The sequence below is a fragment of the Corvus cornix genome, chromosome 7, assembly GCF_000738735.6.
Source record: "Corvus cornix cornix isolate S_Up_H32 chromosome 7, ASM73873v5, whole genome shotgun sequence".
Classification (NCBI taxonomy): Eukaryota; Metazoa; Chordata; class Aves; order Passeriformes; family Corvidae; genus Corvus; species Corvus cornix.
The window spans coordinates 30,682,053-30,708,273 of record NC_046337.1 but is presented as its reverse complement, the minus strand read 5'-3'; the positions used below and the strand labels follow the sequence as shown (position 1 = coordinate 30,708,273).

At 43.4% G+C, this 26,221-nt stretch overlaps 1 protein-coding gene and 1 long non-coding RNA gene across 2 annotated transcripts; one reads left to right on the top strand and one right to left on the bottom strand.

Moving 5' to 3' along the window:
- Window positions 1–629: 629 nt before the first annotated feature.
- On the top strand, window positions 630–23,606 carry LOC120410265. The gene is made up of 3 exons (XR_005602285.1): window positions 630–1,107; window positions 3,828–3,988; window positions 23,190–23,606. It is a non-coding gene; the product is annotated as an uncharacterized LOC120410265 (long non-coding RNA).
- Window positions 15,640–26,212, bottom strand: CAVIN2 (caveolae associated protein 2). The gene is made up of 2 exons (XM_010406544.3): window positions 25,791–26,212; window positions 15,640–18,241 (listed from the first exon to the last, which is right to left on the bottom strand). The coding sequence occupies exons 1-2, from the start codon at window positions 26,181–26,183 to the stop codon at window positions 17,447–17,449; spliced, it is 1,188 nt and encodes a 395-aa protein (XP_010404846.1). The 5' UTR covers window positions 26,184–26,212; the 3' UTR covers window positions 15,640–17,446.
- Window positions 26,213–26,221: the final 9 nt, after the last annotated feature.

Sequence of the window (26,221 nt, the reverse complement as noted above, 5' to 3'; positions counted from 1 at the left end):
CTAAATTTTGCGGGTCCAGAAAATTCCTGTCCTGAGGCGTTTGCAGCCTGAGCTGTCCTGAGGAGATAGCACTGACCCGCCCTCAGCTGGGGTGAACTGTGGGTTTTCCCAGAGCATTTCCAAACCACGTTCCCTGTCGGATAAGCAACCTTGAAGATCTATAATGTCAGAGGAAGGGGAAATCCTGTGAACTGAGCCCCACCTATATGCAGAACAGAAAATGCGTCTGTGTGTCCTTGGGTTTCGCCTGTGCTACGCGGCATCCTACATAAATTAGTGATGAATCATAACACAGTGACAAACTCCAGTCCCCGCCACTACCTCTCTTCCCTTCCTTATCTTCTGGCTGCTGCCTTGCTTTGTGCTAAGCAGGTCACCAGACCATAATAGTTCAGTAATTCTTGCATAGATGACTTGAAAGTATGGGCTGGGGAAGGAAAAAAAACCCCAGTGCTAAGTATTAAAAACATGTCATAACTCTGGTGCTGTAATAAGGAGATATTTCATACCGTAAATGTTAGTCACTGCTAATGGGATGCATCATATATAAATAACAGTCCCATCTGGTTAAATATTTTCCACTGGAAGGGAATTCCCAACTACACACTTTTTCCTGAAGCAGACACTGTCTCCTGCTTTGGCCTGATGCTTAGCCATGCAGGCATGCAGTGCAGTGATATTAGGTAGTGAGGCATGTTAAGCCTTTAGTACCACAGTCTTATCTTAATTGAAATTCATAACACTCTGACACTTTGATGGGGAGGGGAGGAGAAGACAGAGCTGTGACTTAAAACACCTGTGTATGTGAGGCATATAGAGAAAGTTGATTTCTTATAGTTTCATCCTGTGGGGTATGATACAAGCTAAGCTGGAGAAAATGCTAGTTGTTTCATCTCCCGAGGCACCCGAGTTACCTTTGTGTTATGGGAGGGCAGATTTTCAGTTGAATTGAAGTGCAATAGTGGAACTAGCAATAATAATAATTCTTGCTTTTGTATTGTTTCAGTAAGTGGTGCTAAGGACCTGTTCCTTGGTGCCCTCTCCAGTGCTTTCAGGGTGAGTTAGATGGATCTGACATTCACAGCTTGTTAATCACCAGAACCCCAGGTAAAAATAACTGGATACTTTAAGTGCTGTAACATTTTCAATTGAAATTCAATAGCACCCTGGATGTTTTTCTTAGCTCTTGTACTGTCTGTACATTGTAGGAGTTTCATCATCACAACATAAACGTATCTGCAGCCACATTGAGATGGAGTAGGAAATGGGGGGGAGGAGGTTTGAAGCTGCCACAATGTTTTTTTGTTAAGTTTGGCAATTTCATTTCAAACCGTTTTATTTGTCTTATTGTGAGTGGGTAAAAAATGTCCTTGAGAGTGGTTCAAGCCATACAAAAAGATGCTGTGCTGCAAGGAGCATTATGGACTTCAGAGCCTCATACCACTCCTTTTTTCAGGAAAGGACAAATGACATGTACCTCTTGTGTGTTTACTCTTAGATGCTGTTCCTGTTTTGACATCAGGGACACAGTTGCATTCATGCGATGTTTTCATTTTGAATTGATGTTCTCATACCAAGAAGAATGTGCTTTGGAAACAGTGAATTTCAGAGGGTGGGATTGCTGTAGATCAAAGGACTGTAATATTGAAGAAGAGGAAGATGGTCTTTAATATGTTTTTGTTAAACAATATTTTTGACACTAAAGTAAAAAATTGCATAGTCTGATTTCTGCCATTTGTATTCAGGGTGCTCTTGTCCCTAAACAGAACAAAGCCCAGATAAAATAGGAAGGCTCTGTGCCCTTTCTTCTGGGGAGCAGCTAAGAAATCTCAATGGCTGTCGTAAGTTTTTTTAATGTTAGCTGGGGTCACAGAGCATTGTTTGTCAGGTGATATTCTCATTGTCATAGATGTGATAAGCACCTGCCAGAATCCGACTGGCATCCAGCTCACGGACCCAGATTAAACAGAGAGGGATTTGTTGTTAAATGCTTGTTGGAGTTCCCACCTGGAAATTCAGGACAATTAAACCAAACTACCTGATGCCTAATAAGCTAATTTTCCTCCCTTGCAAACACAAATCAATTGTCTTAACAAGCAATACATTATTAAAGAGAATTAAGTTCCCCTAGCTGGTGCTGCTTTCTGCCCATATTACCCCAGACAGCAGATGCTTGTCTTTGGTTTTGCCACAGATGCAGCATTTTTGCTTGCCTGAAGCCCCCAGAGTACCCATAAATGCTGATTATCATCTGGTGGGAGATGCTGCTGCCTCAGGTGCTCACCACTGTGGGCGAAGGATGCCTGATCAGAGCCCTATTTGTCTGAATTAGGGAAATTCATGATCTCCTGGCCTTTTTTGGGTCTCTACTAGCGACCCCTTCATATTGCGTAGCTTCCTTTACACAAAGTGTTAGGACAGGATTCCTAATAAGAGTTGACTTGGAGCTCTAAAGCACTGGAAAATACTGCAGGCCTTGTCCATGCATGGTTTATTGCATTCCTTACATTGATACTGTGTGACATAAATTTGTTCCTGGACATGCAAACTCTGTCCTTGTGCTAGCTCTAGGTAGCGTGTATATTGCAGGGAGCGATTTACATGTCAGGCACATCTTTGAATCACAGAGCACCCCAATATTGATAGTTCCAGGTTTTAATGTTGCTGTGACAGTTTGCTGAAAACAGATGCATGTATCCTCACGAACACTGATACATGAAAACTCTGCTGTAAGCTGAGGAAAGGGTCCAATTTATTTTTGCTTTGTGTTCGTGCCTTTTGGCGTCATGAGCAGCACTGCTGGCCACAACTAATGTCACAGAGTCCATGGCTAACGAGCAGGAAAGAAAAATCAGTGTTTTCACAGCCTTGTAATGCCCTATTTATTTATGTAATAGATTGAATGTCATGTAAAGTTTGAATCTGCACTTAGCTTTTCTCAGCTCCCTTGATCTGTCTCACAGCTGCGGTAGATGGTTCTCTCAGCTGCTGCCGCTGCCTCTCTAATCTGCACTTTGGTTCTGTAGGCATTTCTTATCTGCTGGCTGTGGTCTGTTTGACATGTCCAGCTATGAAAGGAAAAACAGACTGTTGAGAACTCGTGTGATAATACTTCTGCCTCGGTACAAAGGAACTTTATGTTCTTTGCAAACTTGCCATATGCATGTAAAGCAGCGCGTCTTAAAAAATTCTTACAAGCACCAAGTTATTCAATGCCAGTGTTACCCCAATTCATTTTGTGCTTGATTTTCAGTGGGTATGAGCTGATGTATCAGCGGAGCTGTATGTGCTTTTCGAGAAAAATTCAGAGCTGCAGAGTTCCTGGAGCTTTATGATGACCTGGTTTTACTAAATCTGCTCCTGATGATTAATCTTTTTGCCTGTCTGTATCACAAGGGCTGTCCCTGGAGACAAAACTCTGGGGTCAGAAGCCCCACTGGACAATGTGGGAGCCAGATGAGTGAACACAGGCAGTGGCTTAGTGAAAGAACTGCCCAGGGTGGTGCTGCCTCCCCGCAGCTGGTACAGGCTGGGGTGGGTTACAGCGTGTGCTGTGCCATAGCCAGGCTAAAGTTCATCCTGAGCAACAGCGTTGGCTCTGTGACATGGCCCTGGCACTGGAGCCTCGTGTAACTCAGGGGAAGCTTGTGTGTTGTGAGGCACATCTGTGCACCAACCCTCTCTCCACAGTGCAGAATCTGTCTTACCTAGGCTCGTGCTGTTTTTTAGTACATAAGTTTATTTTACTATGTGTGCAAATCACGGTCATTTAAAAATTAAAATTACATATGCAGGCTTAAAATTTGTCTTCTTTGGTCTGCTTCTAGTTCCATTTGGGAAGCCAGCCACCAATGCCCACTCTGACTGCCATTTTGTCCTCTGACCTGAAAAAGCCGGTGTAAAAGAAAATAAGCTGCCTCTGCTTGCCTCCTACTTTCCTGTGGTCTCAATGACAGAAACCTGCTCCTTCAGTGGCATAAGGCTATGGGTAAGTGTGTTGCTGGAGCTGTGATATACGTAACCAGCTGTTCATCTTCTCTAAGTAGGGAAGAAAGTCACCCAGAGGAGCAATGGTTGTCCCTGAGGCAGCAGCTGATGTGGATTTATGAGCCTGTAGCAGACATAATCAACCTATTTTGTTTTCCCAAAGCAGGAAGTGAAGCTCTCCTGTGGGAACAGACCTTCTTTACCCTTGAGCAAAATAGATCTTGCTTCCTGGGTGATTCTGTTCGATGGGAGCCAAAAGCTGGGTGTTGTGTCGCTTCAGCTGTGGGAAGCTTATTTACCTGCTTGTGGAACAAGAGCTGCTGAGGATGCTTGGGGCTTTATATCACCTGGCAGGTATCACCGTCTATCCTAAACCTTTGGAAATAGCTTTCTAATGGATGCTTGCCTGCCTGGGGAAAAGCCAGTACTCATCCTTGCTTTCTCACTGCTTTAGGCTCCAGTTAGTGCCAGTCTTTCTGAAACACTTTTGTTTGGTCACCTCAGCAATGACCTGAGTAGACAGCAATGCCCAGGTACAGCTAATGCTGTTGAACCTGGGGCTGGTTAGAGAGAGAGAGAGAGAGCGCACATCAAATCTATGGCAAACAGTGCACAAGTGAGCTGTGCTGTTTCCTACTCTGGTGCTTTCTCCTTTGAATTGTTTGAGGGCAGGGCAGACTGAGCGACCAGGGCCAGGGGCAAGCCAGGGCTCAGGGAAGTGTGCGTTCCTAACTGTGGCTCTTGAGAGGGAAATCTTCTCCTTTACCTCTCCTGAGACTGGGGAACACAGGAACTCTTCTGAGAGCAGCGCCGTCTGTGCCTCTGATTGTTTGGATCATCGCTTATCGCTGTGAGGCAAGTGCCTGGATGCAATCCTCCCGGGGGAAACCTGGTGTTGTTTCCACTATTTACTCTTTATTGTGGTAGTATCTAAGAGCCACAGTCACAGTTCAGAGCCCCCTTGTGCAGGGAATTGATTATGAGCAGGACTGGGATGAAAGGCGACAGTTCCTCAGGGACTGGCTGAAGTTTGGTATTTTTCTCAAATTTTATGGAAAAACACATTTGTTCTTAGATGAGTGGTGGAGCTGTTGGTATTTATGGCCAATCTGAGCAATATAACCCCTTTCAGCATTTTCCTTCATGATGTGAGCAGCAGAAGGCTGAGACCTGGGAAAAGGAGTCTGTAAGCCAAATTCCAAAAGTGTTGTTGAATTCAGGTGGCACGTTTTGGTGGCAAGTTCTGGCGTTTTTAGGCAGTACCAGTGTTTTCAGAAAAATCTGAGGCAAAAAACAGGTTTGAGAAGATGTAGGAGTCATCTTCAAGGGGGAGACTGTTTGCTATCTGTTAGAAGATCTGGTAAGAATGTGTTTAAACATTTGCATGGTGCAGAGTAAGGAAGCTGGTAAATGCCTGTGGAAACTTTCATTGTTTTCTGTTAAGTGTGACCTTTACTTACCCTCCTTTTTCTATTTTATTTTGTTGGCTGAGTTTGGATTTGTTTTTGTTTTTAAATCAAAAGAACTCCCTGGGAATTGCTGTAGATCTTCTTCAAAATTCCTTTGTAAAACACTGGATATTTTGCTTGTCTAATTCATGTTGAGAAGTAGTGTAGCCCACAGGAAGCACCATTAATTTTCATGAGCCAATCAGCTTTAGTAAGGCTATTAGTTGAGATTATTAGGTGAGAGTTTGTGCAATATTGAAAGTGCCAAGCTTTTACCAAATTTTACATCGATTTTTCCAACTGTCATATTTTTTGACAAGTGTTTTAATTGTTTACTGGAAAAGGAAATGAGTGTTCATGTTCCTTCTTTTGCTGCCTCTCTGTTTTAGAGAGAGGAGTAATTAATTATCTTACAGATAGAAAACAATTAAAGTGTTGTTTCCTTCATGACTGCATGATAATGGAGTAACAAAACGGCGCCTCAGACCCGTAGCTCTTACCAGAGTTCTTGGGAGGGAGATGAGTACTGTGTGCAGCTGAGCTGGCACCAGAAATGTCTCATTTCTTGTGTGCTGGGGGTGATTGAAATCTCCCTGCAAGCTACTCTATTAAATATGCTTATGCACTACTGAAAAAGATGCAGGCGGTGGAAGAAAATACCACTGCAAGCACACCCTGAATATAGTAATACTTAATTTGTAGGCAGAGCTTCACTTACCTGGCTGAGAGCCAGTTTTTTATGATACAGGCATCAGTGTTTGTTTAATGTGTCCCTTATCAAATCCCAAAGCTAATATTTGCATTAGTCCTCTATGAAGATAAACAGGAACTGTTTGAGTCAGAATTAAGATATTGTGTATCATACTCCTCAGAGCTGTATCTGGGTACTTTACCTTGAATCCAAAGAAATGTCCTGTGGATGTGTATTCACTCTGTGTTCAGAGCAGGCTCCCTTTAAAGCTAGTTTATGTAGTTAAAGTATTTGGGGAGGGCATAGCAATGAGGGAGATCTTGGTTTTCATCAAATGCAAAGCATTCTGGAGTTGGTTTGAATCCATCAACTGCCTTCCAGGTCAAGCTTTTAGTCCTGAAGGTAGTAAAGAGATGGTATTTTGAAGAAACTCGAACAGGACTCCTGTATTCCTGCAAAGAGAAGTTCTGCAATCCCAGCCTGGCTGTGCAGGGAAATCTGGTTCATGTTTATCTCCTCTGCTACACAGCACAGGCAGAGCTTACACAGCCCCCCTTGCTTTCAGCGCATTCATTCCAAAACTGCATCCATGTATACAAAAGTAGAATTAATCTCCCCATACAAACTCAGATTTGAAGACAAGCAGCAACATGAGGACTCTTATTTGACTGGTCAGGGTAAAGGTAAATAAGTGGATGGTAAAACAAATGATTCCTGGATGCTGTTGCTGATCCATGTCAGGACCCCACCTTCCCCATTACCGCCCCTTCAAAAAAACCAGGTGGGTGGCTGCAGCACCACTCTGTAAAAGCCTATGAAAAACCATCTGGTACTGCAAATCATGGTGGTAATGGTAGTGAAACGTGGATAGGGGGGAAAAAGAGTGAGGAACTTAGAAGACAGAGTCACAGCAATGCAACTGGGCAAAGGAACAACAACAAATGATCACTGTATTAAAATAATATGTAGTATGTTTTTCTTCACCAGGCAGTATTCATGTAGTATTCAAAGCTGAACAGGAAAATCTGAAAATATCGTGATGCTATGGAAGGAAGATTCTTGTGCAAAAAGAAATTTGTAGTAATGAGGAAAAATAGCATTTCATACTAAGGGCAAGTTTAACTATTGAGATAAGAACAATAGCAACTGTTAATGCTTATAATCATGAACATTTGAGGTTTTCAGATTCTTGCCATCTCACCACATGCTTTGTCAAGCTAAGTGCTGGGAGGAAGCAACGTAGCTGGAACTTGCTAGAATGCATTAGGTGGAGAAGAGGAAACCTTGTTTCCTGACAAATAACTTTTTCAGCTAATGCTTTTCTTGCAGTTTTTGGCCAGCTGCACTGTTGAGTGAAAATAATATTTGGAGAAAGACAGCAGAATGCAATGAATAATATACAACCTTAAAGAATAAATTGTCTCCATCCCAGTGGGGATACAGGAGTAGGCTAAAGTCTCTTCATTACCTACATAAAGTAATTATTCTGTGGATCTCGGGAATGTCAGAAAAACATCTTTCCGTTTCTTCCACCTCAGGCCCCTGTGTTCCTGTGGATGGCAGAGCCACAGCAGGAGAGCTGCTGCTGGTGATAAACGTGACTGTGAGCTTTGCTCAGGGCCCCAGAGGATGGGGCTGTGTGCCACGGAGGGGCAGGCACATGCCTTGCTACTGAGCCCACAGGCAATATTTCATGTGACTTTCCCTGGAGGATTTAGGCTAGAAGAAAACCCCTGCAGAGTTTAGCTGATCCCTCCCTTACTCATATTAAGCCTTGTACAAAGAAATGAGAGCAGACACCAAGTGCTGATTGTAGGGTGATGATTAGGATCTACAAAACCAAAATAATGTTTCAGTTTGCTCTAGTAGGATGGCATCAGAGAGGGATTTTTGCCACGCTTTCTGCTATAACAAGCAAATCAGCTGAGTTCTGAGTAGACATTTTTACCTCTGGCTTCAGTACTTACTACATTTACCAGATTTCTTTGTTCTATTTTAAATTATAGTCTGAAGATTCATTTTAGTCCAATACTTGGGGTAGATGAGGCATTAACCAAGCAACAGTGGATTAACACCCCCTGCAACTGCATTGTTCGTGCAGGCAAAACTCCCTGTCTGCATTGCCTAGGAGTATTGCAGAGGCAGAGATGATCTCACCCTGTCTGCATTTTGAGCTGACCAGGCACCATATGGATGCAGTTAGTGCAGTGCCCTAATGAGAGACGTGGCATATTAGCTTGGGGCAACATCTGACATTTACCATGTCTTCCAGTTGGCTTGAAGCATGGGCAGAGTGAGCTGGTGTCTGCCTCAGTGTGAACATTGCCTCTGCCTGAAAAATATTGCGCAAAACTGGGCGTGAAAGACTTGCAAAGTGATTTTGTGAAATCGTTATAAAGTGAAACACTCTCAGTAATATGAAATTACTCCTATTAGAGCTGCAGCTTGAGTAGGTTATATATGATCAAGAAGACCAATTCAAGTTCTCTTGTCCCTGATTTTCTATAAACACTGATTTTGTTAGTCTTCCAATGCTGGCATAGATTTTGACTGCTGTTACATTGTGCAAAAGGGAACTGTCTGAAATAGTTTCATTTTCAGGCTGGATGCTGAATACTGAGATAGCATAGGTACTTTTAAAAAATATCAGGAGGAAAACTTTTGGGGGTCTTTGTCTTTACTAGTTTATAGAATGAGGTATAAGTGTGCAGATGTCTTCAAAATTAAGGAGACCTGGATGCCAAATATTTTTTGTAGGGTTTAGAACATTAAACATTATATTAAATAGTAAGGATGGATATGAAGGTGAGCATATAGAGGTATCTTCCCCTTCCTCTCTTCTGTAGAAGAAGACTTTCAGGCACTGAAATTTGACAGCAGCAAACAAATAGGTGTGAGAAGACATTTTCCACTTGAAGATTAGAACCCTAATCCAGGTTTTTCCTTCTGTTGTTTCCAAAGCTTGTCATTGTTTTGTCCCCATGTCTTCTTCTGCACAGGAAATGATCCATGTATGGCAATTATGAAATCCCCTGTATCTGTTAACCTGCATCCTGTAAGCCATTAACAAGAATTCATAGTACAGCCTTCCATTTTATGAGAGAGTTATATAGCAAACTGAGAGTTTCTGAAAAAGTACAATAAAATGTTGGGCAACAACCTAGGAGATGTTAGGAGTGGAGCAGGAGAGAGCAGCTGCTTTATTTTTTGAGGAATGCAAGGTAGGAAGGGGACTTGGGCAGGTCTGTTCTGGAGTTGGAGCAGAACCTGGCTTCCACTGTGTGAAGTGGCAGCACTAAATAAAGAAACTGAGGAAAGCCAGAAAGAACAAGCTGTTTCTCAGCAGATACGTGAGAATGGAGCAACTCCCATGGGAGGCCAACCATGAAGGAAAAATGGCCCAGCCAGCATGGCTGCCTCATATCTTAATATAGCCCAGCTTCTTGGCAAAGCTAGGGGGTGAGGCCTGGTGGAGGAGGAGAGCTGGGTTTCCTTTCCCAAAAACCTGTTTGCAATAGGAAAGAAATCCCACTGGCTGTGTTACAGTGACGCATTGGGATTCAGCGATCTGCCAGTGAAATCCAGCTGTTGGGGGTGCATTCCTCAGTGCTTCCAGCACATCCTGCCTGCCCCTTGTCTGCAGGAGGTCTGTACTCAGTGGGGAATTACCTAAATGTCTGGACATGGGGAGACCCCATCCTGCTGTTTGCAGCACCTCTCCTCTTCCCCCTGACCTCTCTCCCCCAAGCCTTGGAAGCAAGTAGACATGGCAAACGTGGTCTGGGAGCTTGCACTGCAGGCCTGACACGGTGCTATCAACATCATGGGTTTCTGCAGGCTCAGGCTGAGCTATTTTGATGTGTGTAAGATGTTGCATTTGCCTATTCCAGACTAACTTTTCTCATCCAAAACAAAAAACAAAAATGCTAAGCAAAATAAAAATGATTGACCACATTGCACAGTAAAAATCACTTCTAGACCTAATCCTGGGCATTGCCTCTGCAATACATTTTGGCAGGTAGAGAGATGATAAATATTGAGCTCTTTGCTCTGTTGCTGTCTCTTACATGGCAGCTGTCCCACAGTAATTTCTGATTCCCTACTCTCTCTTCCATCCTTTTGAACAATAGACCTTATTGATCCTTGTTTTTCCTTTTTCCCATTTTTGTTGGTGCTTCTTGGTTCTGTCCCAGCCTTTGTTCTGGGCACTCTGCTGGTGTTTCTCAGTAGCCTTTCAGCTCCTTCCTCCAGTTCCCCACCCTTCCTAGCGACTCCTTCCCTCACACATTCCCTTCTCTCATGCACACCCCACTGTTCATTTCTTATCCACATTTTCCTACTTCTTCCTCCTCCTACACACTTCTTGTTTAATGCCTCTCTCCACTTCTGGCTGCACGTCAACTATTGTACCATTAAGAAGTACTGAGAACTAATTAAAAAAAAAAATCTGTGGTGCATTGTTTTTTAGGACTAGATTTGTAGGATCCTATGAGTCTATTTCCTTTTTAGCAAAAGAATATACAGCCACTTCAAAATCCATCAAAACCTTTCCAGGTTTTCACCTTATTTGAAACTGCTTGTCATATATATTACATATCTATGACATACATAATGTTTAATAGCTACAGCATAACGTGATCTCGTTTCAATTGCGATCTCTGTGCTGTTCAGCCTAACCCAGGAGTGCATATATTTCCATGTCCTGCAGTTTTATTTCCTTTGAAGAGTTGGTCAGTGACATAGGTATTCTTCTAAAGAGCTTATGCCTGAATATGCCAAAAGAAACCTCCTTCTTTTCAATTTTACTCGTGACCTATTTACACAGGTCTTGAATGACATATCACCCTTCAGCTCTCAGTCATAACCTGCTCTCTGACTTTCAATCTCCAGCTATTGCCAGCAGTAGGATGGTGAGCCTTGCAGGGAAATGAAGGTTACTTAGAAGTAGCCACACAGTGCTTACAGCTTTCACTGTGGCCGTGTGGAAGTGACAATTGACTGCAAATCTAGGCAACTTCCATGTGTTCATATAATTTGTTTACCACTCTTCAGATGTTCTCAGTGTCCCTTCCTCCATGTCTCTGGCAGCGCTGTGTTGAGTTGCAGTGATTCAGGGACCAGGCAGCTGGTTAATGCAACTCATGTTGCCACCCTCACGGGGCTCGTTTGCCTACAGGCATGTCAGAAGGAACAAGTAATATAAGGGTATATATAACTGTAGCTGGCAGCATACTGAAAAGATGCTGAAACTCCCTTGCAATGACTAGTGTAGGACATCAGGAGCTAAGTAGCTGAGGAATAAGATAAATTTTCTTTAACAGTGCTGTGTTTCTGTAGTTAGGCTGTGCTTGGTACTTGATCTAAACGAGTATGTGTATGTGGTGTGCAGTGTCGACATCCCTCATGTGCTATTTGTTCCTAACACTGTCTTGCACATTTCCAGTATCCATCACAGTTCACATCACCTGCACTTCTACACAGCTCAAGCCTGATGGGAAGGAGTAAAGAAGGCAAAGCCAGAGTCTCCTCACTGCAGATAATGGCATAGAGGTTACAGTGACTTTCTGCTCCCTATGTTCAGAAATTTGAAGGTTCAGGGTGTTTTTCCATAAACCTTCAGGGAGGAGTAGAGGAGCCTGTAGTGTGATTGATGCTATATTAGTTGATGTTCTGCTCTTTCACGGTGTGCCTGCACAAGCCTGAGCCTGCATGTGCAGCTTCGTACTGGAAAGGCCAAGAGCAAACCACGTGTCCCTTCTGTTGGTGCAGTCTGGGCTTGGTTTAGCTGCTGGGCATCACACTGCGGAGCAGGGACAGATGCAAGCTTGTTCTGTCTCTCCACTGTGGTTTATGGCTGTTGACTGAATGTGTGTGTCCTTGAATTTGCTAATTGTGTTTTTCTAATTATTCTCCTGCAACAGGCACTACAGGTTTCCTGAGCACTTTGCACCAGTACACAGCAGACTGCGTAGTAAGGGAAATGTAGGACAACCACACACACACACAAAGTCATGTAATCTCTTGTGATGAACCAATGTGATTATCTGCTGAGATATTCTGGGGAGCTGTATGGATAAGTTGTTCCAAAGCCAGATTTTCACTGAAGGGAGTAAAGGTATCACCATTATTACTGAATTTGGACAGTGTATTGCAGCTGTGTTCTGAAGGAGAGGAAATGTTGGAGATTTTAAACCCATTGACTGCCAGAGGAGCGCAATGCTAGTGTGCAACATTGCTGCCACCCAGAATAATACTGTTTCCAGTTTGGATCAATTCCAGCTCTCAGACCCCAATTTACTAACCATGGTGGGAAGGACATGAGTTTTCTTTTAGAAGGTCAGTATTATTTAAGGTTATTGAAAGTGAGTAAACCTGTTCCACCTTTATTAAGAAAATATTGCTGTGGAGTTTTTAGGAGCCACACAGTTATAATGAATAATGAATATATGATACTTTGTGTGGTGTTTAGCTCAGCCTGAGAGAGAGAAAATAATGGAAGTCTCTTCTTTCTGCCTGGGTGTTAAAATGAAGGAAAATCAAAGCTGTTATACCAGAGCTATATATCAGCTAACGTATTTTAGGAACTGTGGAATGATCATAATTACAAAAAAGTCCTCCAGAGAGAAATTATGAGTCATAGTTTATGTTCTCTTTAGTGTTGCTATGGAAAAAGAGGTTATTGCCAATGGTCATACAGCAATATTAATCTCTGATCTGAAAGAAAAATAAATAACAATCTCTTGCTTAACTCAAAGCAGATTTATTCTCAGTTACTGCAGCACACTCCATTAAAGGAGATAACCATGTAAGAAAAATTAAAGATGACATTGATTATCAGTTCTCAACATGCAGTTAGGGAGAGTTCCTTATGGGAATTAGTGTGCACTTCAGACTCCTGCAAATGACTTGGTGGAGTGAGAGGAAGGGGAAAAAGGCATTTTGATCAAAATGAGGGCAGGAAAGATCAGCCACCAATGACAGCTGCAAGTATGCTGATTAAAATTTCTTTATGCATGCAGTTAGACTCAGCCCGGGGTGGATGCTGGTTCAAATGTAAATCCTGAAACAAAACCCTGGCAACGGGCAGTTTGGAGTGGTGGAAAGCGGTTCTCAGCCTTTTTCCGTTTATTTGGGAAAGCCAGGGCCGTGAGTCAGGGAGCGGTGGATACTTGGGTGCTGAGTCAGCACCTCCAGGGCTCTGCCAGTTGTTCCCTGCCCCTTGTTTCCTTGCCGAGGCAAAACCCTGACTAATACCAGGGCCAAACAGCTGCGTGCTTGCTTCGCTTTGCTATGGGTGAATCTTTCCCTCTGCCTGCAGGAAGACGATGTGACACCTTCCCCTTGACACCCAGAGTGGGTGTGTGTCTTAGTGGGTCACAGTAAAACTTTTCCACCTGCGTGACGTTTCCAGGAGTTGTAGCTACACCCACTCCCTCACAGGCAGAGCCCGACAGCAAAGACCTTGCAGTCAGAACTTAGCTTGACATTTTGCTCACAATGCACCCTGCAAAGCAGGGCAGAGCCTTCCTTTCTGCCACACCGCTGCATCTGCTGTGCTGATGGCAGGAAAACTTTTTGTTCGGGTGATGAGCTAAGCAGATAGGATAGGGGAGATACACGGATCTCATGTCCTGCATCTGTGCACACAGCTTACTGATGATCACAGGAGCTGTACGTGTGGCCCAAAATCATTGTACGGCTCAAAGGGTCTTTTGAGCCAGATGAAGGCTTTTCACTGACTTTCAGGGTTGGACTGGCCCCTTGTGAACAGTTTGACCTCTAACAAATTGCCATTACTTCACTAATTCTTCTGAGCTTACCTCTTTTTTAAGTGTGTGACTATCAGTCATCAGTTGTGTGGCTGTTTGGCATTACAACCTACAACAAAGGGTTTTCACTGCATCAGTGTAAAGGGCTATCAGGTGTATTTTACCTTCTGATCCTTTTCTTCTCTGCTTTCTTCTGTCTGTTAAAGAGACAGAACACACTTCAGTCAGGCCTGTGTGATGGCTTTCACTACACTCTCTTATTTAACAGTGAAATGGTCCAGAAAACCCGTATCTGTGCCTTTTCACAGAGGAGCCGGCTCGTGGATTAGCACGTGGGGGTCAACGGGATGCTCTTTGCTCTTTCCCCTAAAAGGGGACAGAAATGTCAGCTGGTTTTCTGTCATTGAAAATGGAGTATCAGCAGCTGCTGAGTGCTGCTAGTTTAAATATTTATACCATAAGGGCTTTATCACACCCTTTTTCTTTGTGCAAAGCTCCCACCGATTCCGGTGGAGGTCAAACTCTGAATCTGTGCAGCAGCTCACAGGTCAGGTGTTCAAAGGAATAATGGTACAAGTGGAGCTCACTGTTACTGTGTCAGGAAGTGTAAACAAGCAGTTTTTAAAAACAGTAATTATGTAGGCAAACCTGTCAGCACAATCGTGGAATACTCGTGCATATGCTTGACATCTGCCAGCCTGACAAGATCCAGGCACATACTTGAGATACTTGAAAGAATACAGTGCTGCTGGTCCCACAGTCTGTCTCCTCCCTCAAACAGTAAGTTCTGCAGGCTGATGTTTTCAGTCAGGCCTTGAGAATGGAAGGCAAGGGGAAGAAACAGCTTGGGGGACATCTTGAGAGGCTGAGCTTGCTTCCTCCTCTGGTTTATAAAACAGCACAAGAGCAGACATTCACAACTTGAGTAAACATTTTCCTCTCGTGTAAAGCATGCTTTCTTTTGTTTCTTAGGATTACAGACCCACCTGTCCCTGCAAATGTGCAATTGTGATGGAGAAAACATTTAATTCTTGTCCTGCAACTGATGGCCGTGTGCGTGCCATATTCTGAAGTGGGTATTTGAGTTAATTCTCCCAGATGCTCAGTATCTGCATTTCCAATGGTTTTACTGGATAGCATTGTAATGCTCTTAGAACAGTGTGCATGGGATTCATTTCAGCATCTCTAAAACTGGATAAAGCACGGCCAGGGGTATTGTTTGAATTAAAGCTTAGCAGGACAAACAAACCAGCATATCCGAAAGCAAAATGTAAACATGATGCTGGGGCTCCTGGTTAGCACTTGGTGACTGTGGGAGGTTGACAGCTGCTACATAAAGGTTAGAAGTGCTTTCTTTGGTCTGTCAGTAAAATTAAGCCTGCTAAAGACTATGTGGCACTCCAGAAGACACGAGTTTATCTGTGTGCATAAACAGAACACAGACTTCAATATAAATATGCTTTCAGGACTATTTAGAGTATTAGGAGTATGCCGCAGTCCAATAAAAAGATGCAGATTGAGCCAGCAGATTTTGGAAAGTGCCTGAGTACATTTAGATGGGCTAGAAATCTGACAAGTATCTGGAAAGTAAAGCACTGGTGTTTGCATTGCTAAATAACAGCACAGGATGAGAAAGAAAATGGTATAGGTACAACAGGGACATGAACTGAAGTAATAAACACTTGACCTTTAAATTTCATCTTTGCCAGCTTCTCAGACTGCTTCTCCCAAAGACTGACATGGCTGTGTTTTATATTATGCTTTTATTTGTCATATTCATAGTTAGTTACAAGTAAAAATTATTGAAATCCATTGTAGTTAATACAAAATAAAAATATAGCTGCACGAGTTATGCCATGATTTTTCTTAGAAACAGTATCTTCTATATGATACCATGCACTTAAGAGCTTAACTCTTAATAGTACTCGCCTACACTAAGCTCTGACTAACTAACTTCCAGTGTGATTTGCTGGTTACAGATATTATCCCTGTGGAGTAATACCTGTTAATTATTTCATAATGGTACTTCTGCTGTAGCTTTTATTTCCCCTGTAATTTGTGATTCTAAACACAAAAGGAAGCAACCTTTTAGTGCAATGTTAAGTATCAGTAGAATTTATATATATATATAAAAAAATAAAAATAACCCACTGCATAAACAACCAAGGATGTAAGGGAACTGTTGTGGGTATTGTACTTCCCTTTCCTCCCTTGCCCCTTACCTTTGTTAAGTGACAGGAATGAACATTCATAGTGAACAAACTACCTTGTAACCTCTCATTTTCAATTAATTTTGAAAAATTACAGACTACTAATTTTGAGAGCAGGTAGGTGACTTTGATCAAAGTTATTAGCAGAGAACCAAATCCTGTGGCTTTGCAGGCGCATACTTACGTAAACTCATCCCTGCCATGAAGTTCAATGCACAACACATTGTTCCCTTTGGACATGCCTGAAAGAGTATTTCACCTTTTTAAAGAAATTGTCCTTACATCCCTGTAATTATCTAACTCTGTGTAGATATAGCTCTATATATGAAATAATCTGTAAAAAGATAAATTATGCTATTTGCAAAATACTCTGAGATACAAAGTTGTGCAGGTGCAAAGTTTGATAGTATATTGCTATAAAGACTATGAATTAATTTGTGTTATCTGAGTATATATACTTTAAGCTGGGAGTATAGATTGAATATTGTGGGGGGTTATTTTTGCTTTTTTTACATTTCATAGCATTTCATATTTTCTTCAGGCTACCTTTATGTTCCTATGAAACACCTATTTTTTCCTTTTCAATTTCTGAACCCTTAAAGGTGCAGTAACTGATCACACATTCATGCTTGTCATTAATGTATTTCCATAACTCTGTTAGATTGAAAAATACCTTTCCCTCCCCGCCCCCCCAACCTAAACACAGTCATTTCTTCTAAATGAATAGCAAGTGACTAATGGCAAAAATCTTTCCCCCACTGAAATGGATGGAACTGAGTTTTCAGCTTCGCCCTCTAACTGCTCTGCTCTTTTAGTCCTACAGCGCTGTGGAGCAAAGCCCCAAACAAACTATACATGTGTGCAGAGTTACTGAGGCTGTTATTATTCATGGAGCATGGCAAGGCAACTGAGATCAAATGTTCTCATTGGTATTCCTACATTTACATACAGAACTACTCACAGTGCTGTGAAATGCTGGGGGAAGAAAAGACAACAGAAATGCTTGGGTGTCTTGACTACTCTCCATGCATTCCTCTGACCTAAGAAAGCCAGCTGACCAGCTTGCTTCTACCAGACGTACTCTCTTCCTGCTAGTCTCTTACACCAGTTGGCAGCATCTCTAAAATTCATGACCACCAGTGACTTGGCCTAAACCAGAGCACGCTGCAGCCTAAGTCATTGACCTTGTCCACTCTGCATTCCAACACGGTGCAATAAATTATCACTGCAGAGCAAAGGATGAAAGAGGCTTAGTCGCTTTTCCTGCCTGTGCAGCTGAAACCAGTTCCTTGCCTAAGGAAAACCGTGCGTGTCTGGCAGGCGAAGGAGGGCTTGGGACGCTTACGCGGTTTGGTCCACCTGCAGGACGGCTGCTTGGGTCGTTTCTTCATCAGACTGTTCCATTTCCCCACCAACTGGGTTGTTTCTCTCATCGTACAGTTTCTGGCTAGAAACTTCTAGAGGCATCCCGTACTCTTCATCATCTTCCACAATGGATAGCTCAATATTGTTGTTTATCATGGCCTTCCCTTCCACTTTGGCCTCCTTCTCTAGAGAGTCGACAGCTGCTTTGCCCTCCTCGGTCAGGGAGGTGCTGGGTGTCATATCTGAGTGCATGTCGGTGAAGGACATTTCATCCTCGTTCTCAGCCTGCTCGTTGCTTGCAGTTTCTGATGGTCTGTCCTCAGCTTCTGCAGGGCTTTCTCCTTCACGGCCTTTCTTTGTGCTGAATGTGAGGGGAGAAACTTTGAAACCCGAGCCCTTTGAAGAGGAGGATTTCTGGTGATGCACAGTAAGTGATTTCTTGATCTTTTCTCTCCGTTCAGGTGACACAATCTTTGTGCTGATCTTGTTCATCTTCTTCTCAATATTTTGGCGGGAAAATGCTTTTTTGAGGCTGTCCACCTTCTTGAGGCTGGATCTTTTAAGTTTCTCAGCTCTTGATTCTTCTGTTTTCTCCTCTGCACTGTCATCCAAGTCATCTCCCTCATGAAACATTTCATCATCTGAACCCAACTCCACTGTGTGTAAGGTTTCTTCCAGTGTTTTGTTCTCATCCACAGGCTCCTCTTTTCCTTCTGTAATGCTGGGAATGGGCTCTTTTGCGAAAACACTGGCAGGGATCTCATTTTCCTCCTGAAAGAATTGACAATATTTGAGTTTCATAGTTCACAGGACACAAATTTAATAAACAAAGCACAACCCTGAACAATTATTTCTTTCCCCCCCAATGATGAGATGAATGTTTATTGTTTTATTCAATACACTTAACCAGTAACAAAGCACTCAAAGACCACTGAACCATTATCTGGTAAAGTTTAAGACTTATGAGCTGTCAGCTGTAAGACTACTCTTTCAAAGTGACTTGGAATGTATGCAGAATGGAAATCCTGTTCTTTGTCATTTATTTTAGATACTCTTGAATGAGAGTCTAGCTGTTAGGTTGTACAGCTGGGGAGAAAGCAGAGTGTGGTGGGGAGGGAGGTTGTACTGCAGACCACTGTGCAGACCTCCAGAAGGCACAGAACCCCACAGAGCTCTCAGTTTCTCGAGCCAAAGACTGAGAATATCCCTGCAGAGGTGTTGGTTGCAGCTGGGAAGTACCTCAAATGGCAAATGCAGTTAGCACTTCCGCCGTATTCCTGGAAAATGTATATTGCTGTTAAAAACGGATTGTTGATGTTGAGAAACCATGCAGTTCATGATGGTTAGAGTATATCCTGTTTTACAGCTATACAGAAAAAAAACCCTAATAAATTTGGTTGGTAAATATTAAAATGTGGACAGGACAACTCCTTGAAATGTAAGAATAAAAATTCATGGTATACAAAAATAAAAAGACATTATACTGCATAGAAAAGAGGAGCTTCTAGCTAAAAGGAAAAGTATTGCTTTTTAGAAACAAAACCAAGAAAGGACACAGAAAGAAAGAAGGTATCTGAAAACAAAACAGGCTGAGCAAGGGCAAAAGCTGCAGGTCGTAACGAGGGATGTCTGTGACCACTGAGCGCAGAAGCTCTGCAACCCCGAGCAGCTCAGAGGCAGCACAATGAACATTCTGTTCTGTGGGAGGTTTTGCAGGCATCTACCCCTGCAAAGAAAATGAGGCTCCTTGCACACTCCCTTCTCCTCTCAGCACTTTGAACCTTAAATCTGCATAGTCTCTATTAATTACCTTTTTTATCACTTCCAGACAGAGTACATGCAATTGCACTTCCTCACATGCATTGGAAGGATTTTCCTTTCCCTCCTCCCTCCATATTTATCTTAAGATACAAAAAAGCAGTAAGTGCTGAGTGAAATGGTTTTAATAGTCTCAGATCTGTCCCTAGTGGGCCTGAGTGCACAGTTAAGGGGAAAAAAGGCCACATACACTTCCAAGTTCATGCTCATTATTTCAGGACTGAGCATACAGTTGTGATCACTGCAGAGAATAGTGCCTTGGGTTAAATTTGCTGTCGAGGCTGTTGTATGTGGTTGTTGTTTAGCCTGGAGAAGAGGAGGCTCAGGGCTGACCTTATTGTTCTCTACAACTCCCTGAAAGGAGGTTGTGGCCAGGTGAGGGTCAGGCTCTTCTCCCAGGCAACCAGTGATAGGACAAGAGGACACTTAAACTGTGTGTCAGGGAGGTTGAGGTTGGACATTAGGAAGAATTTCTTCACAGGAAGAGTGATTAGACACTGGAATGGGCTGCCCAGGAAGGTGGTGGAGTCACTGTCCCTGGAGGTGCTTAAGAGAAGACTGGACATGACACTTAGTGCCATGATCTGGTTGACACGGTGGTGTTGGGTCATAGGCTGGACTCAATGATCTCAAGGGGTCATTTCCAACCTAATTGTTTCTGTTATTCTGTGATTCTATTAAAAACAAGGGCTACTTTGTAGCCCTCCTGGAACTCAAGAATATGCCATATAGAAGGGCAGAATAATTTTATACTGTGTCTATACAGTGATTCAGGTATGCTGGTTAATATCCCTTGAGGATATAAAAATGGAAAGTATAAAAGAAATGGATGCTGGTTTGACAGTTTGTATATGCTTTATTCCTACGGTTTCTGCACACCTTTCTGGCCCAGTGGCCTCAGTCAGATACACTGCCACAAAGCTTTACAAGCCCTCTGCCTGCAGTGAACATTTCATAAAGCCCACACTCTTCTCCTGACTCCTGTAATGTTGTTGCAACTATCAGCAACAGTGACCAAGATAACAAAACAAAGGAAACCTGCACCAGCTTTAAGTGAAACCAACTATTAACTGCTGTACAAATATTTGTATTTTCTCTCCACTGCAGTTAATGAAATGTGGATTACATGAGTGGGTGCAGCATTGAATTATTCCCCAGAGCATGAGAACTCAGTATAAAGCACAGTTTTCATGTCTAGTTAATTCTTTCCAAACCTAGGTAATCACACACAGTTTTAGACATCTGAACTTTCAGGTCTAAGTGCCTGAATGGTATAGAAAATTCTGATTTTAATGAGTAGCGAGGTGGGTTGTTACTTTTTAAGTATTTTATCTAGGAAAGTGGTGTCATATGAGTTTGATCACAGCACAGTGTGAGCCAGAGATGGGTCTGAGAGGTCCTTCTCAAGGTCAGTTTAGCTCTGGCTGCAGTATTCATATTAAACTGAAGTACTGCATGCAATCCCTAGAAGAATGTAGACATAGATTTGATTTCAATTTTTATCAAATTTCTGAGTAGAAGAGAGATTGTCAAACTACTCATATTTAGAAAGAAAAAAAACCACCTCCAAACAAAAATATACTGCATATAATAATGAGCTAAGGATTCAATTAAAAGCACGTCCTTGGTGGTGTTTGGCTATCAGGCAGTACTGGCATTCAAGTGATCACCCCTCTGTCTAAGCTTCCTGCATGGTTCTGGAAAACATCAGCCTCTGGGCATCTATTTGTGTGCTTATAAAATGGGAATGACACGCTTTCCTATGTCATGTTTCCGAAAGACCTCAGGATTACAGGAACTATTAAAATACAAATGAAAATAAATTAAGTAAAATGCTTTGAAAACACGAGGGTGGTATAGCAGGAATGCTCTGTGGTGGAGCAGACATTTCTATTTCAAACATGGTTAGTGATCACACATTTTAAGTGGGCTATTGATAACTTTTTGGTCTTACAAGTTTATATGACAGCTATATTTTGTTTTGATACATTTTTAAGCAGTCTGCTATTTCATTTAGGAAGACTAGAACAATACACTGAAAAATACCAGCTGCTACAAACTGCATAACTATTTTCCATGCCAAAAGAAGTAAAACTTTGATCTTTTCTTCTTGATCTAATCTAAAATTCTAAGAAAGCAATACATCTTTGTATTTTCCACATCTGAGTTCAAAAACACCCCTTGCATTTTTTTCTCAGATGGGCTTGACTGTAGGTAGCTAGCTCCTCTGAATTTTATTTTTCCATGTAGGAGATGAATAGAATAGGGGAAGTTCTGTGCATAAAACAGCTCTTGCTAACACTAGTAATACTTGCATAGTTAAAATCAGTGCCTTCCTTGTGGCTTTGATCAGCCATTCTTCATAACTTTCTGTAGGTCGTAATTTCATCCTTATCTTTTACAAAAAAGGAATAAGACCTGTAACAGTGTACTACCAAACTGGGTGGCCTGAGTGAACAGGCAGTTAATTTACTGAAGACCTGCTGAATCTCTGATGCTGCAGGAGGGAAATCAATCTGCTTTGGTTTGGTTTTTTGTTACATTTGCTGTATGAGGCCATGACCTTCAAGAAGGAGAGATGGCATTTTCCCAGTCCAGGCTCCTCTTGTACGTTGCTGTTATATGCCTAAATGATCACTAGCCTAAAACTTGCTTTGCTACACAAAATAGGTAAAAACATGACAAATCCTTCTGAAGCCAGCTCCAGCTCCACCTACTTTCCTTTCTCACAAATACATGCTCTTCAGACTTGGATGTCACCGTGGGGAGGGAGGGCAGGGAGCAGGAAAGTGCCACCCACCCATTTGCCCGTCCTGTGCAGGCTGGGGCGGTGACTGCGCCGTCCCCCTGACCTCCCCCAGCACAGCTGGTCCAAGTCCAAAGAGCTGTGGGAGGTATTTTTGTCATTAATATAAGAGTATTCTCTCTGCAAGGCTCCAGTGGGAACTACAGCATTATTGACTTGTAATTCTTCTGGTTCCCTCACTCGTTTGTTTTTGAGTTTGAAGTTGCTTTTTCAAAGATTACTGCAGTGATCCATACAAGAAGATACAATCAAATGGCTAATTTTCTGTGCCCTCCTCTTGCTTCATTTTAGGATGAAGGATTTACCAACAGCAGCATCTGAAAGAGACTTGAATATTAGTGTGCTTGACCCCAAGCTGCAATTCTGACTTATTTTATCTGTCCTATTTGCATGACATTTAACCAGTAAACATGACATTTAATTGAAAAATTAAACATGAGCCTTTTTTTATCTTCCATTTTGCTCTTGCAGCTAAAAAAGCAAACAAAACCCCCACCAAACCAGAACCAAAAAGCTGGTCATGGGGCAAGAACAAAATAGAGGGGAACAATGCCAAAGCTTAACAAGGATTTTTGAAACAGTCACTTCAGTGTTTTGCTGAATTGCTGTGTCATTTAGAACAACTTTTGCATCCCCAAATTCTTGGAATGGAGCTCCCTTAAAATATGCCACCAATTAAAGAAATATATGCAGACATTCTAGAGAGAGAAAACTAAGAGCATTTTAATGGAAAATATGTAAATAACTGAACTTTTCTAAACACAGTTCATTCTCAGTGCATATGCAGGGGGAAAGCTGGTGCTGGCGAGTGGCAGCACAATTTCATAAAATGCAGAGCTAGAGCTCAGTCGTGTGTTTTGGCTATGCTCAGTGCTCCCACCAAGTATTAGGGAGTTTAGGGTATGTGGTGAAAGCAGAACTGAATCACAAATGTGAATTATTGTTTTCATATTGAGCTGTCTCCCTAAGCTGGAGAAGCTGGTTCTAATGAGAAACATGCTCCCTGAAGTTTGGCATTGCTTTTTTCAGTGGAAAAGAAGGATCCCCCAGCTGAAGAGGAGTCTCATACATCCAGGTTTCCCTTTGTTTTCACAGAAATCTGGCGTCAATATGGCTTCATTACTGTGACTTCTCCTTCCTGCAATTGTTTTTCCATGGATTCCTGTGCAAGGCAGGACAGAAACCCAGCCAGCCTGCTGTTTTTTCCCTTGTACAATTATCCTAGCAAGGCACTGGCCCTGCTGACTACCAGATTGTCCCTCCTCCAGCCTGAAAGAAGATCCTGCTGGGAGATTTCAAGGAGGTGGGCATGCAGGTACAGCCTGGGCACAGCCTGTGTGGGCACAGCCTGGCCACCCCTCTGGCTGCAGCCACTTCTCAGTGGAAAATCCCAGCTCCTGCCAAACTCCACTGGAGAAAGCCCTGGGTGCTGCCTGCCCCAGTCACCTTCTCATGCCCCCAAGGAGCTCTGATGACCATCCCGGCTTTCCAGACAGCCATGCCGCCATTTAACTGCAGGCCCCTGCCAGGAGCAATTCCCAGCTGACAGCTGATTTTTTTTTTTTTAGTGAATTTTTAACTGCAGTTTTTCTTTTTTAAGTTTTGTGTTCCTGATCTGCATAGGCTTGGGACTGGTTAAGTTCATCATCCTGCACTGTGATGACATATTTTCTGGTGAGAGATGGGAACAGAGTCAACTAAATCCCTGTAAAAGCTGTGGAGAACAGACCTGCTGTCCAAAGGCACCAGCCCAGTGACAGGCAGTGGATTTTGTTTATCTGTTGTATGGGGACATGGAGCTGCATTGTTTGCTTTTGGTTTGTGCAGTGTTAAGGAAAGGTTCAGAGGTTTAAACAGGCCTTAGCTTTACAACACTATTTAGTGCCAGGAAATGAGCCAGCAGGACACTGCTTTACCCCTCAAACTTGGTGATTTTCACTGTTGCTTTCACCCAGTCCCTGCAAATTACTGCCAGTGGAAGATCCCTGCCCGAGGTAATGTCAACTGTCCTGCACACAAAGAGCTCTGTTTGTCTTTCCTTTCTGCATTATGTCATCCTAAAATAGTAAATATTGAGTTCTCTGGAGGAAGACGCTTGTTGCAACAGCGTCATGCTCAGAGGTATGAGCAATGTTAAAAATTACCTTCCCCCAGGCCTTGCTGATGCACCCACCCCACAGGACGTTTTCTAGGTCTAGGTCTGAGCCTGGAGGCAGGAGCCAGTCATTATCTAACAGGGCCTGGGAGATGGCACTGTTTTGACATACAGTAATGGATCTTAAATTACTTGCAGAACTGCAGAGAACATGTGTCTTTTAATTTACCCAGTCTCTGGAATAATTTCCACATTCCTTCTCGGGTGGAAACATGCCGCAGCTCCTCCTCTTCTGGCCTGACAAGCCTGGACTGTAATTTGGGACAACAATAAGCAGGGAGGTGGGGGCTTCCTTTCTGGGGGAATTGCCTGTGCACTAACCAGGCCTGCTAGCTTTTTAGAATCAAGTACCACTCTCTTATTTTGGGATGGTTTAAATAGGAAGAAACCCCAACAACCCAAGGAGCAGAGTTAGTGGCTGACAGAGGTAACGCCCAGCTGCCAAGTTCAGCATGAGGCACTGGTGAAGTGCCCGAGCTGTGACTACCCCAGCCCAGCATTTGCTCTCCTGCCCTCCCCTCAGTGATTTGTGGAGGCCTGTATTTTTTTAAATATGTGAAAGTCACGTCCTGTGTTTAGTTAAAGCTCACGGCGTGTTCTAGCCAGACCATTGCTTAAAAAGGGGAAAATATGCAAACTGCTGCTATCACTGGATGGACTCCCGGCAAGCTGCGTTTTTAAGCTCAATTTTCAGCTCATCCCTGAATGGGCCAAATCCGCCCTGCAGAGCGAAGCAGGGCATGAGGAGACAGGGAGCTGCAGCCCTGCCCCTCTCCTGCGTCCCAGGGCAGATGCAGTGGCAGTTTTTAGGGACATTTCTACTGCAGTTTTGCAAAATGGACTCTTTCCTCAAGTTTGCCAAGAGTTTGGAAAAACACAAGGGCCCTTCAAGTTTACTTAAAAAAACCCCCAAAACACACAGTGGAGCAAACCTTTCCCCACATATGCTAGTTAGTAAAATATGGCTCTTTCCCCTTGTTTGCAGAGAATAAAAGGTGGCAGTTTTCTCAGGCATGCTAAGAGTTAGCAAAACAAGGTCTCTTTCCTCAGGTTCACTAGGAGTTAAAAGACACCTTTATCTCTAAGATTGCAGGAGTTAAGGAGGGCTCTTTCCCAACGTTTGCTAAAAGTTTCAAAAAAAAAAAAAAAAAAAGGCTTTTCCCTCAAGTTTGCAAGAGTAAAAAAGAAAGACAGCTCTTTTCCTAGGTTTCCTAAAAGTTAGAAAACATGTTTTCCCCACGTCCACCGAGAGGCAAAGTGGGCGTTACTCCTGAATTTGCTAAAAGTAAAAGAGGGCACTTTCCCCAAGCTTAAGAGTTAGCAAAAGACTACTCTTTCCCCAAGTTTGCTAAGGTGAAAAGGTTTTTCTTCCACATTTGCCAAGTTAGCAAAGAGGTATCTCTGGTTTCCAAGTTTGCTAAGAGTTAGTAACCAGCGAGCTCTTCTCCCGAGTTCGCGAGGAGTTAGCAGCAAGGTGCTGTTCCCTCGGCGTCGGGAGCAGGCTCGGGTGGCCGGGAGAGGGTGGTGCGCAGGGCTCTCACCTGGAAGATGAGCACCTTGAAGCGGTCCCGGCGGAGCAGCTGGGCGTGGTGCTGCTCCAGGCGCCGCACCTGGTCGCACTGCCTGTCCAGGCGCTCCCGCACGGCGCGGGTGTTGGCGCACACCTTCCGCGACTTCTCCAGCAGCTTCTCCACCGCCTCCCCCGTGGCGCCGTGGCTGCGGCACAGCTTTACCAGGTCTCCCTGAATGCTCCGCACGGCCCCTTCCAAGCCCCGCTGCCTCTGATCCATCTGCCGCTGGTGGCCTTCCACCGCCTCCAGCATGGAGACCAGCTTCTCCAGCAGGGCCAGCACGGTCAGCGCGTTCACCTGCCCGCCGACCGCCTCCGCGGCCGGGAGCGGGGGCACCGCGCTGCCTCCCGCCGCCTCCCCCATGGCTGCCCCGGGACGGCACCGCGCTGCGGGGCCGCTAT

Bases quoted from the DNA above. Each gene is read 5' to 3' on its own strand.
- CAVIN2 (XM_010406544.3), bottom strand. From the start codon at position 26,183: ATGGGGGAGGCGGCGGGAGGCAGCGCGGTGCCCCCGCTCCCGGCCGCG. The intron at 18,242-25,790 runs GTGAGAGCCCTG...CAATTCTTTCAG, and splicing joins TCAAGGTGCTCATCTTCCAG to GAGGAAAATGAGATCCCTGC.